General features: G+C 45.4%; 1 protein-coding gene across 4 annotated transcripts in view; it reads left to right on the top strand.

Annotated features, from left to right (window-relative positions):
- mogs (mannosyl-oligosaccharide glucosidase) overlaps nucleotides 1–12704 on the top strand; it is a 60732-nt gene extending 48028 nt beyond the window's left edge. For all 4 annotated transcript variants that reach the window (XM_055631549.1, XM_055631551.1, XM_055631552.1 and 1 more), the window contains one exon: nucleotides 7970–12704. In XM_055631549.1, the coding sequence (XP_055487524.1) occupies nucleotides 7970–9713 (1744 nt within the window). In that variant the 3' untranslated portion in view covers nucleotides 9714–12704. The remainder of the gene's footprint in view (nucleotides 1–7969) is intronic.

Raw genomic sequence — 12704 nt, 5'->3', positions numbered from 1 at the left:
GATAAATGTGAGGTTATCCACTTTGGTGGCAAAAAGAGGAAAGTAGACTATTATCTAAATGATGGCCGATTAGGAAAAGGGGAGATGCAACGAGACCTGGGTGTCATGGTACACAGTCATTGAAAGCAGGTATGCAGGTGCAGCAGGCAGTGAAGAAGGCGAATGGTATGTTGGCATTCATAGCAAAAGGATTTGAGTATAGGAGCAGGGAGGTTCTACTGCAGTTGTACAGGGTCTAGGTGAGATCACACCTGGAGTATTGTGTGCAGTTTTGGTCTTCTAATCTGAGGGAAGACATTCTTACCATAGAGGGAGTACAGAGAAGGTTCACCAGACTGATTCCTGGGATGTCAGGACTTTCATATGAAGAAAGACTGGATAGACTCGGCTTGTACTCGCTAGAATTTAGAAGATTGAGGGGGGATCACCTGCAAGCTCGCATCTGAATTCACCTTTTTACTGGGCAACTTCTCTCTCACTCAGCACGTCATCTTTCCCACCCATGACAAAGGTCACATCCTTGACCTGGTCTGCTCCACAAATCAACCGGTACTCGACCTCCATCCTTGCCTCTACCCCCTCTCTGACCATAAGCTTATACGGTTCACCATCCCTTCTCTGACACCTCGCCCCCGCTTCCTCCGAGAAATCATCTTCCGTAATCTAAAATCCATTGATCCCCACCATCTCTCTGACCTGCTCTCCACCACTCTCCCCCTGGACTCAACCCCCATCTCACCTGATGATCTCACAAACCATCTCAACTCCACCTTGTCTACCTCCCTCAACACTCTGGCCCCCCTCAAAACAAGAACCGTAACTTTCAACACATCTTCACCCTGGTACACACCTGCACTTCGTAAACTGAAACAGACTGGTCGCTGACTTGAACGACTCACAAAGAAATCATCTCTCACAGTCCACCTTGAAGCTTACAAACTCCACCTCACTGACTACAAAGATGCCCTCATTGCTGCAAAATCTGCCTACCTCTCCTCCATATTCACCGACCCCTGCCTAAACCACAGAACCCTCTTCTCCACAGTGGGCAACCTCCTCAAGCCTCGAGCCAACACTCTCCCTACCTCTACTCCGGATCTCTGCAACTCATTCCTCCACTTTTTCGCTGATAAAATCAGCACCATCTATCAATCTTTATCCCCTGTACCCGACTCCCCAGCATCTACTCCACCACCTACCAAGGCCCCTCCTTTCAACATCTCCACTGACCTCCTTACCCCTCCTCCACACTGCTTCCTCTCCCAGTTTGACCTGGTCACCCCTATTGAAATCTCCAAACTCATCAGCTCTTCCAAACCCACTACCTGCTCCCTCGACCCTCTCCCCACTCCCCTGTTGAAGTCCTGCCTCCCCGTTCTCTGCCCCTACCTCACTAATCTCTTCAACTCCTCATTGTCCCAAGGAATTGGCCCCTCCGCTTTCAAAACTGCTGCTGTTACACCAATCTTAAAGAAACCTGGTCTTGATCCCTCCTCTCTCATTAACTACCACCCAATCTCAAACCTCCCCTTTCTTTCAAAAACCCTGGAGCGTATCGTTGCGTCGCAACTTCATTCCCACCTCCTTGCGTATAACCTACTTGAACCCCTCCAATCTGGCTTTCGCCCCCTCCATAGCACAGAAACTGCTCTCCTCAAAGTCCTCAACGACCTCCTCACCTCTGCTGACACTGGTTCCCTCAACATCCTCATCCTCCTCGACCTGAGCGCAGCCTTCGATACAGTGAACCATAACATCCTGCTCACCAGACTCAAAGACCTCGGCATTGAAGGCTCTGCACTCAGCTGGCTCCGTTCCTACCTTTCCAACAGATCCCACTTCATCTCTCTCCACAACCACACCTCTGCTACAGCCACAGTCACTCAAGGCGTTCCCCAAGGCTCCGTACTCGGCCCCCTCCTCTTCATCATCTACATCCTCCCCCTTGGTCAGATACTCCACCACTTCAACCTGGACTTCCACTGTTACGCTGATGACACCCAGATCTACCTCGGCACCAAATCCCCCCCCCCCTCCCTCCCATATCAACTCCTGTTTGTCAGCTATAAAAACCTGGATGCAACATAATTTCCTCAAACTCAACAGCGATAAGACAGAATTCCTCCTCATAGGCTCCAAAGCCACACTCAGCAAAATCAATAACCCCACTCTCACCATCGACGGCACCACTGTCTCCCCATCTCCCCAGGCCCGCAACCTTGGCGTGATCTTTGATCTTTAATGCATTTCGTTGTCTCTGTACTGTACACTGACAATGACAATTAAAATTGAATCTGAATCTGAATCTGATTCCACCCTCTCCCTTGAGCCTCACATCCGCCATGTCATTAAAACCTCCTTCTTTCATCTCCGCAACATCGCCAAACTCAGACCCTCTCTCACACCGCCCGCTGCTGAAAGACTCATCCATGCCTTCATCTCCTCCCGACTGGACTATTGCAACTCACTTCTCCTTGGCATCAGCTCCACCTACATCAACCGACTCCAACTGGTCCAGAATGCAGCCGCCCGACTCATCGCCCACACCAAATCCTGGCATCACTTCACTCCAGTCCTCAAACAACTTCACTGGCTTCCCATCTCCCACCGGATCACCTACAAAATCCTGATCCTCACCTACAAAGCCCTCCACCATCTGGCCCCCCCCATATCTCACTGACCTCCTCTCCCCCTACCAACCCTCACGGTCCCTCAGATCCACATCAGCAGGTCTCCTCTCCATCCACAAGTCCAACCTCCGCAGTTTTCGGGACAGAGCCTTCTCCAGGGCAGTTCCCAGGCTCTGGAACTCCCTCCCCCAACTGATCCGCAATTCCGTGTCCCTCACCATCTTCCAGTCCCGCCTCAAGACCCATCTCTTCACCTCTGCCTATCCTTAGCCCCACGTGCCGTCCCTTTTCATCTGTGCATTAATTGCCTCGTACTGTGTTTTGTCTTGAATTCTGTATTTACTTTGTGTACTAGTCATGTCTCTACTATTTATTTCATTCCCCTTAGATGTTTTTCCTCTACCTGCTAAATTTTTGTAAGGTGTCCTTGAGACTCTTGAAAGGTGCCCATAAATAAAATGTATTATTATTATTATTATGAAGAAAGACTGGATAGACTCGGCTTGTACTCGCTAGAATTTAGAAGATTGAGGGGGGATCTTATAGAAACTTACAAAATTCTTAATTTAAGAACTTTAGCCACAAGGGCCACAGTTTAAAGGGGAAATCCTTTAGGACCGAGGTGAGAAAAACATTTTTCACAGAGAGTGGTGAATCTCTGGAACTCCCTGCCACAGAAGGTAGTTGAGGCCAGTTCATTGGCTATATTTAAGAGGGAGTTAGATGTGGCCCTTGTGGCTAAAGGGATCAGGGGGTATGGAGAGAAGGCAGGGATGGGATACTGAGTTGGATGATCAGCCATGATCATATTGAATGGCGGTGCAGGCTCGAAGGGCCGAATGCCTACTCCTGCACCTATTTTCTATGTTTCTAATCTTCTGGAATTTTGTGAGGATGTGTCAAGTAAAATGGATAGAAAATTGGTTGGCAGACAGGAAGCAAAGAGTAGGAGTGAATGGGTCCTTTTCAGAATGGCAGGCAGTGGCGAGTGGAGTGCCGCAAGGCTCGGTGTTTGGGGCTGCAACTGTTTACCATATATTAATGATTTGGAAGAGGGAATTAGGAGCAACACTAGCAAGTTTGTGGATGACACAAAGCTGGGTGGCAGTGTGAACTGTGAAGAGGATGTTAGGAGGTTGCAGGGTGATCTGGACAGGTTGAGTGAGTGGGCAGATGCATGGCAAATGCAGTATAATATAGATAAATGTGAGGTTATCCACTTTGGCGGCAAAAACAAGGGGGCAGATTATTATCTCAATGGGGTTAGGTTAGGTAAGGGGGAGGTACAGCGAGACCTGGGTGTCCTTGTACACCAGTCACTGAAAGTTGGTGTGCAGGTACAGCAGGCAGTGAAGAAAACAAATGGAATATTGGCCTTCATAACAAGATTTCAGTGTAGGGGTTCTTCTGCAGTTGTATAGGGCTCTGGTGAGACCACATCTGGAGTATTGTGTACACTTTTGGTCTCCTAATTTGAGGAAGGACATCCTTGTGATTTGAGGCAGTGCAGCGTAGGTTCACGAGATTCATCCCTGGGATGGCGGGACTGTCATATGAGGAAAGATTGAAAAGACTAGGCTTGTATTCACTGGAGTTTAGAAGGATGAGGGGGAGGGGATCTTATAGAGCCATATAACATTATAAAAGGACTGGACAAGCTAGATGCAGGGAAAATGTTCCCAATGTTGGGCGAGTCCAGAACCAGGGGCCACAGTCTTAGAATAAAGGGGAGGTCATTTAAGTCTGAGGTGAGAAAGAACTTGTTCACCCAGAGAGTTGTGAATTTGTGGAATTCCCTGCCACAGAGGGCAGTCGAGGCCAATTCACTGGATGGATTTAAGAGAGAGTTAGATAGAGCTCCAGGGGCTAGTGGAGTCGAGGGATATGGGGAGAAGGCAGGCACAGGTTATTGATTGGGAACAATCAGCCATGATCACAATGAATAGCGGTGCCGGCTTGAAGGGCCGAATGGCCTCCTCCTGCACCTTTTTTCTATGTTTCCATGTTTCTATTGCTAAAATCCAGAAATCAGAGGTGCAAAGGGACTTGGGAATGCTGGTGCAGGATTCCCAAAACGTTGGAGAGTGACATTGTTAATTCAGAAACAATGGTTTTGAACTTAACGAAAGGTAACTTTGAGGGTATGAGACGCGAATTGGCCAAGATTGACTGGCAATTAATTCTAAAAAAGGGTTGACGGTGGATATACAATGGAAGACATTTAAAGACTGCATGGATGAACTACAAAAATTGTTCATCCCAGTTTGGCAAAACAATAAATCAGGGAAGGTAGTGCATCCGTGGATAACAAGGGAAATCAGGGATAGTATCAAAGCGAAGGATGATGCGTACAAATTAGCCAGAAAAAGCAGCATACCAGAGGACTGGGAGAAATTCAGAGACCAGCAGAGGAGGACGAAGGGCTTAATTAGGAAAGGAAAAATGGATTATGAAAGAAAACTGGCAGGGAACATAAAAACTGACTGCAAAAGTTTTTATAGATATGTGAAAAGAAAGAGATTAGTTAAAACAAATGTAGGTCCCTTGCAGTCAGAAACAGGTGAGTTGATCATGGGGAAACATAGAAACATAGAAATTAGGTGCAGGGAACAAGGATATGGCGGACCAATTGAATAACTACTTTGGTTCCGTCTTAACAAAGGAAGACATAAATAATCTGCCGGAAATAGCAGGGGAACGCGGGTCAAAGGAATTGAGTGAAATCCAGGTTAGCCGGGAAGTGGTGTTGGGTAAATTGAATGCATTAAAGGCCGATAAATCCCCAGGGCCAGATAGGCTGCATCCCAGAGTGCTTAAGGAAGTAGCTCCAGAAATAGTGGATGCATTAGTAATAATCTTTCAAAACTCTTTAGATTCTGGAGTAGTTCCAGAGGATTAGCGGGTAGCAAACGTAACCCCACTTTTTAAGAAGAGAGGGAGAGAGAAAACAGGGAATTACAGACCAGTTAGTCTAACATCGGTAGTGGGGAAACTGCTAGAGTCAGTTATTAAAGATGGGATAGCAGCACATTTGGAAAGTGGTGAAATCATTGGACAAAGTCAGCATGGATTTACGAAAGGTAAATCGTGTCTGACGAATCTTATAGAATTTTTCGAGGATGTAACTAGTAGCGTGGATAGGGGAGAACCAGTGGATGTGGTGTATCTGGACATCCAGAAGGCTTTCGACAAGGTCCCATATAAGAGATTAGTATACAAACTTAAAGCACACGGCATTGGGGGTTCAGTATTGATGTGGATAGAGAACTGGCTGGCAAACAGGAAGCAAAGAGTAGGAATAAACGGGTCCTTTTCACAATGGCAGGCAGTGACTAGTGGGGTACCGCAAGGCTCAGTGCTGGGACCCCAGCTATTTACAATATATATTAATGATCTGGATGAGGGAATTGAAGGCAATATCTCCAAGTTTGTGGATGACACTAAGCTGGGGGGCAGTGTTAGCTGTGAGGAGGATGCTAGGAGACTGCAAGGTGACTTGGATAGGATGGGTGAGTGGGCAAATGTTTGGCAGATGCAGTATAATGTGGATAAATGTGAGGTTATCCATTTTGGTGGCAAAAAAGGGAAAGCAGACTATTATCTAAATGGTGGCCGATTGGGAAAGGGGGAGATGCAGCGAGACCTGGGTGTCATGGTACACCAGTCATTGAAAGTAGGCATGCAGGTGCAGCAGGCCGTGAAGAAAGCGAATGGTATGTTAGCTTTCATAGCAGAAGGATTTGAGTATAGGAGCAGGGAGGTTCTACTGCAATTGTACAGGGTCTTGGTGAGACCACACCTGGAGTATTGCGTACAGTTTTGGTCTCCAAATCTGAGGAAGGACATTATTGCCATAGAGGGAGTGCAGAGAAGGTTCACCAGACTGATTCCTGGGATGTCAGGACTGTCTTGTGAAGAAAGACTGGATAGACTTGGTTTATACTCTCTAGAATTTAGGAGATTGAGAGGGGATCTTATAGAAACTTACAAAATTCTTAAGGGGTTGGACAGGCTAGATGCAGGAGGATTGTTCCCGATGTTGGGGAAGTCCAGGACAAGGGGTCACAGCTTAAGGATAATTGGGAAATCCTTTAAAACCGAGATGAGAAGAACTTTTTTCACACAGAGAGTGGTGAATCTCTGGAACTCTCTGCCACAGAGGGTAGTTGAGGCCAGTTCATTGGCTATATTTAAGAGGGAGTTAGATGTGGCCCTTGTGGCTAAGGGGATCAGGGGGTATGGAGAGAAGGCAGGTACGGGATACTGAGTTGGATGATCAGCCATGATCATATTGAATGGCGGTGCAGGCTCGAAGGGCCGAATGGCCTACTCCTGCACCTAATTTCTATGTTTCTATGTTCATCTGCAAGTCGATTCGGTAGTAAAGAAAGCAAACTCAATGCTAGTATTTATTTCATGAGGGCTTGTATACAAAAACAGGAATCATAAGATCATAAGTGATAGGAGTAGAATTAGGCTGTTCATCCCATCAAGTCTACTGCGCCATTCAATCATAGCTAATCTATCTCCCCCTCCTAACCCCATTCTCCTGCCTTCTCCCCATAACCTCTGACACCTGCACTAATCAAGAATCTATCTATCTCGGCCTTAAATGTATCCACTGACCTGGCCTCCACAGCCTTCTGTGGCAAAGGATTCCACAGATGTAATGTTGAGGCTCTATAAGGTGCTGGTCAGGCCGCATTTTGAGTATTATGAACAGTTTTGGGCACCATATCTGAGGAAGGATGTGCTGGCTCTGGAGAGGGTCCAGGGAAGGTTGGAAGTAAACATGCAGGTACAGCAGGTAGTGAAGAAAGCTAATGGCATGTTGGCCTTCATTGCGAGAGGATTTGAGTTTAGGAGCAAAGAGGTCCTACTGCAGTTGAAAGGGCCCTGGTGAGACCTCACCTGGAGTATTGTGTGCAATTTTGGTCTCCTAATTTGAGGAAGGACATTTTTGCTATTGAGGGAGTGCAGTTTAAGTTCACCAGGTTAATTCCCAGGGTGGCAGGACTGATATATGATGCCAGTCCAGAACAAGGGGATGGTGGGGGTATGGAACGAGCTGCCAGAGGACGTAGTTTGAGGCGGGTACAGTCACAACATTTAAAAGACATTTGGACAGGTACATGGATAGGAAAGGTTTGTAAGGATATGGGCCAAACGCATGGAGGATGGGACATCTTGTTCAGCATGGGTACCGTTGGCCTTTTTTTCCATTTGGTATGACTATGAAAATAATTTGGGAAAGCTGCAAATAGTATCTGCGTTTCTGAAGTTCCATTTGCAGCTCTGCTTTGTTTCTCATCACTCTGCTTTTCTTTCCCCTTGAACAGTTACAACCACCTCGAGGCTCCTTGCCCAAGTCTGGAGATGGTGACAGACATTGTGAAAAGTAGCTTGAATGGCCGCTTTGTGTACAGTGCAGCTTCTGCACACAGGCGCTACTACATTGGTGTGGACAGTTACAGACCGTCCCCAAAACAAGATGAGGGCACCACACCAAACAACCTCCTGGTTCATCAGGTGACTGTGCAGGTTCCCTTTCAGGTCGAAGTCCTGTTTGAATCGGGAAGTTTCACACAACGACCAAATCATTTTTCTGGTGAGGTTTTGACAAATGAGCTGGAAAGGTGGAAGCAGTCATTTGATGAGAGATTTGACAACATTTTCCATTTGTCAAATAAGGGCTTTCCTCCACCACAGATTAAATTTGCTAAGGCAATTTTCAGTAATACCATTGGAGGAATGGGATATTTTTATGGTCAGTCATATGTTCAGTCCAAATACAATGAGTACCCACTGCCGTACATGGAGGGCCCACTCTACACTGCAGTTCCATCCCGTTCATTTTTCCCCCGAGGATTTCTCTGGGATGAAGGATTCCATCAACTCCTGATTAGTAAATGGGATCCTTCCATTAGTAAGGAAGTGATCGGTCACTGGTTAGATTTGATGAATGTGGAAGGTTGGATCCCTAGAGAGCAGATTCTGGACAATGAAGCACGCAGTAAAGTGCCAGCAGAGTTCATTGTACAGAGGAATAAAAATGCCAATCCTCCTACACTCTTCCTGACACTACAGACACTAATAGAAGATTTACATGGGCAGTTGACTGAAGATGACAAGTCCTACCTGAAGAAGCTCTTTCCGCGTTTGAAGACTTGGTATGATTGGTATAATTCGACCCAGGCTGGACCCCTGCCATCAACTTATCGTTGGCGAGGCCGCGACACTGACACCAACCTGTTCCTCAATCCAAAAACTCTCACCTCTGGACTCGATGATTACCCCCGAGCATCTCACCCTTCTGAGGATGAACGTCACGTGGACCTTCGCTGCTGGATGACGTTGGCATCCAAGGTCATGACAGATATCGCAAAAATCCTTGGGTTACCACATCAAGACTATCAGACGATGTATGAAACGCTAAGTGACAACTCTCTGCTTGGAGAACTGCACTGGTCTGAAGATCAGAAAGCATTCAGCGATTATGGGAATCACTCTCAGTCCATCTTTCTGGAGCGAGAGAAGATCTATGTTCCCCCGGGACAGCCTCGCCAGCATGGTCAAGCAGCCAGGCTTGTCCGCTCGGTTCGCAAACAGCCAAAGCTTCAGTATGTCAACGCATTCGGCTATGTGAGTCTATTCCCATTCATACTTCAAATCCTCAAACCTGATTCTCCAAAACTTGAATATATCTTAAAGGATATGAAGGATGATGAAAAGCTCTGGACCCCTTATGGCCTCCGCTCTCTCTCAAAATCTAGCCCTCTCTACTTGAAACGCAACACTGAATATGATCCGCCTTACTGGCGGGGACCCATTTGGATTAATTTGAACTACCTTGTAGTTCGAGCACTATATTACTATTCCACCCAAACTGGACCATATCAAGAAATGGCAGCAACACTGTACCAGGAGCTGAGGACTAACCTCATAGCCAATATGTATAAGCAGTATGTACAAACTGGTTATTTGTGGGAGCAGTATAATGATAGCACTGGCAGAGGGCAGGGTAGTCACCCCTTTACTGGTTGGTCTTCCCTTATTGTTTTGATAATGGCTGAGCAATATTAACGTTTGTGCAGCTGTCATCCTGTATAAAGGTTAAATACTGTGTCAAGGGATTCAATGTGATTAAATATTTCATTATTTCAATAATTGATAGTTCTGGTTAAACCCTAAGTATTAATCAGAGACAAACTCGACCTACAAATTTTACATGGGCATAAAGTAAGCGCAACGCGGACAAAGTTAGCATTACAATAGCCAACCAGTGTGTGGAGAGACTGCTAAATATTCCACCACTGTGAAACCATCAGTTCTGATAAACAAACATGAATAAGGAATCTTATGTATGTTTAGTATCCCATGGAGGAGCAGTATTCAACAAAGAGGCAGGCAGCAGGTACGTACAGTCCATGCAGGTATCACTGGACACTAGCCAGTTTTTAACGTTATTCCCTGTGACATGGTCTTCTGTTGACCCAAGACTTGGCCCACTACTCCCTCCCTCCAGCAAGGCCCTCCCAGATTCTATTTTCAAATAGAAAATCCCAATTTTAACTTCCATCGGAAGATGGACATTTTATAATTAATGGCTTTCTTATCAAAATTCTAGTCTGTAAAATTGAAAATTGCCGAGTTCCAGTATATTCAACTAAAAAGGGTGCCGCAGGCTGTTGACACATTCAGCAGCCGAGTGTTGGGTTTAACGGGCTCTGCTCATTCTCCCACCGATAGCAGACTAATGTTTCTGTATCTCATTGCACTAGAACCTGAAAGGCAAGGCCAATATGTATGACAATAACTGGTTTTAGAGGAGACTTTGGAATTGATCTTGTTTAATTAAACCCTTTCAGTGCCTCATGGACCCATTGCTGGTTTTCACATTTTGTAAATAAATAAACTGACATGTTAAGTAGAAGAAATTGATTTATAACAACTTCAAAACTAACGGTCAGAAATAAAAGATATTTATCCCTCTGTAGGATCCACTGTGCATTAAACAATGTTGGGAACCACAATAACCTCAAAGCCTCCCTTTTATATAACACAGGACCACTCTGACAATGCCACAATGTTCGTGTGGCTTTGGGGTGATTCTTCATGTCACCTCAGCATGTTCAGCCTTTTATAGCAGAGTGTGCCACAGAAGCAAGTTATTTGGCCATCCTGCTCTGTGCATGTTTTGTACTTCATTCAAGTTATTCCCATTCACCTGTTTCTTCCACACTTGGAACTTGTTCTACTTTGACTCTGAAGACATTGAATCCATTTTTGCTGGTCTGACAAATGTGGCTATTTTGTTGCTAAACTAAGGGTGGTGTGAGGAGAGAAATCTTCTCATGCAACAGGTAGCCATGATCTGCAGTTCATCACTGAAACCGCAGTGGCGGTAGGCCAATGACTGCCTTCACAGGGCAGTTAGGTGCAGGGCAATGGCAAGCAGGCAGCACGTTTCTTGTGACAGGCCGTGTGTGCACCTGGATCATTACATCTGCCTTGGGGCTTTTCAACCTGTTGAGTAAAGGCTCCATGTTCCATTTTGATGCACAGGAGAAGTTTAAATCACCAGTATGTCCGCTCGCTCGTGCATATTGTTTGCTCCTCCACAGTTTCCAGTCGTTTGCTTTTGTTAAAACAGTGGGATTACTTCCACCTGGATTTCAATGTGATCCAGTAGAGAGGTGTGAAACTGCTGCAGTCTCCACTGCAGGGTGAATTGTTTGTACACAGCACTAGTGCATGCACGTTCTTCTCATCAACTGTAAGCTTTCACTCAAATACAACACTATCCCTGACCCTTTCTTATCCTCTGTGCTCTGCTGTCTGTCTGTTTAAATGGCCACGGCTTTTGTGCTGTTTGCTGCCGTTTCCTATCCTTTTTGAATGAAGGCCCCACATCCACCCACTCCCACAAACACAAACTGCTGAGGCTACTTCATATAAAACTTTGAATTCCATCCAGGGCCTGCCTGCCTGCCTGCCTGCCTGCATGATGAGTATATTTTTTATTTCTTTGGACTTCACTTGTGAATTTTCTAATAAACTTCTTATTAATGCCTTTGTAATCTTAAATGAACTGCAGGTTGGGGACCTCTACTTGAGGGTTGTAAGCTTAAATACACTCTGTAGCCATTAGTATTTCATTAATCTTAATAACATGATTTTGCCTGCAGTTAACTCATAGTTTCCTCATAGTCCTGAGATCTGTGTTTAAACAGGATCTTCAGTGCTGTTTCTGAGGTGTTTGCATGTTTTTCTCAGTGACATTGTGGGTTTCCCCTGGGTGCTCCAGTTTGCTCCAACGTCACACTGAAGTGTTAGAAGATGAATGGAGCTGTAAATTTGATCCCAGTGTAGGTGGACGTGAGGAGGATTACATGGATGAATGGGTATATGTGGGAGGTACGGGGTGGGGGGTTACAGGGAAATCTGGTGGAATGAGAATGCCCTGAGAGCCAGCACAGACTTGACAGCCAAATGGTCTATATGGTAAGTATGAAAGAACAAAATAAGTTGCTGCTTACTGATATATTCCCGCTCCCATGCAAAATAATAGGGCTCAGATTTCTTGCCTTTATGCTGTTTCCAAGAAAGCAGCACACGTATGTGTACATTTTTAGATACACATTAGGGCTCGGATGTTGTCGTTTCCAAAAGACCTTGCCAAGTATTTCCTGTACTTAGAAGTTGTTTATTGCGTCAGAATGATTAGAATCTGCACACTGTACTGTGTAACTGTTGAAGGGTTTATATGTATTGCATTGTTTTGAGCTGAACTGCGGTTTGAGCATTGATGAGGCTGCGATCTCTACTTGCATTTTCAGCTGCAACTTGTTTTGAGCAGTGACCTGGAAAACCTGAAATTAATTAACAGCCCACACAAAGGATCCAATGTAAAGCTCGTAAACTCATCCAAAGAGTGCTTTAGCTTAACCTTTTCCACCAATTTTAGATGAATCTGGGTAAATATACTTCATGTGGATATTTACTTAACAAATCTTGCACCATATTGTAACTAAGGAAATAATGCTCTCATAACAATGAATAAAATCTTTCCTT

The sequence above is a fragment of the Leucoraja erinacea genome, unplaced genomic scaffold, assembly GCF_028641065.1.
Source record: "Leucoraja erinacea ecotype New England unplaced genomic scaffold, Leri_hhj_1 Leri_79S, whole genome shotgun sequence".
Taxonomy (NCBI): Eukaryota; Metazoa; Chordata; class Chondrichthyes; order Rajiformes; family Rajidae; genus Leucoraja; species Leucoraja erinaceus.
This window is presented reverse-complemented; position numbering and strand designations above follow the sequence as displayed.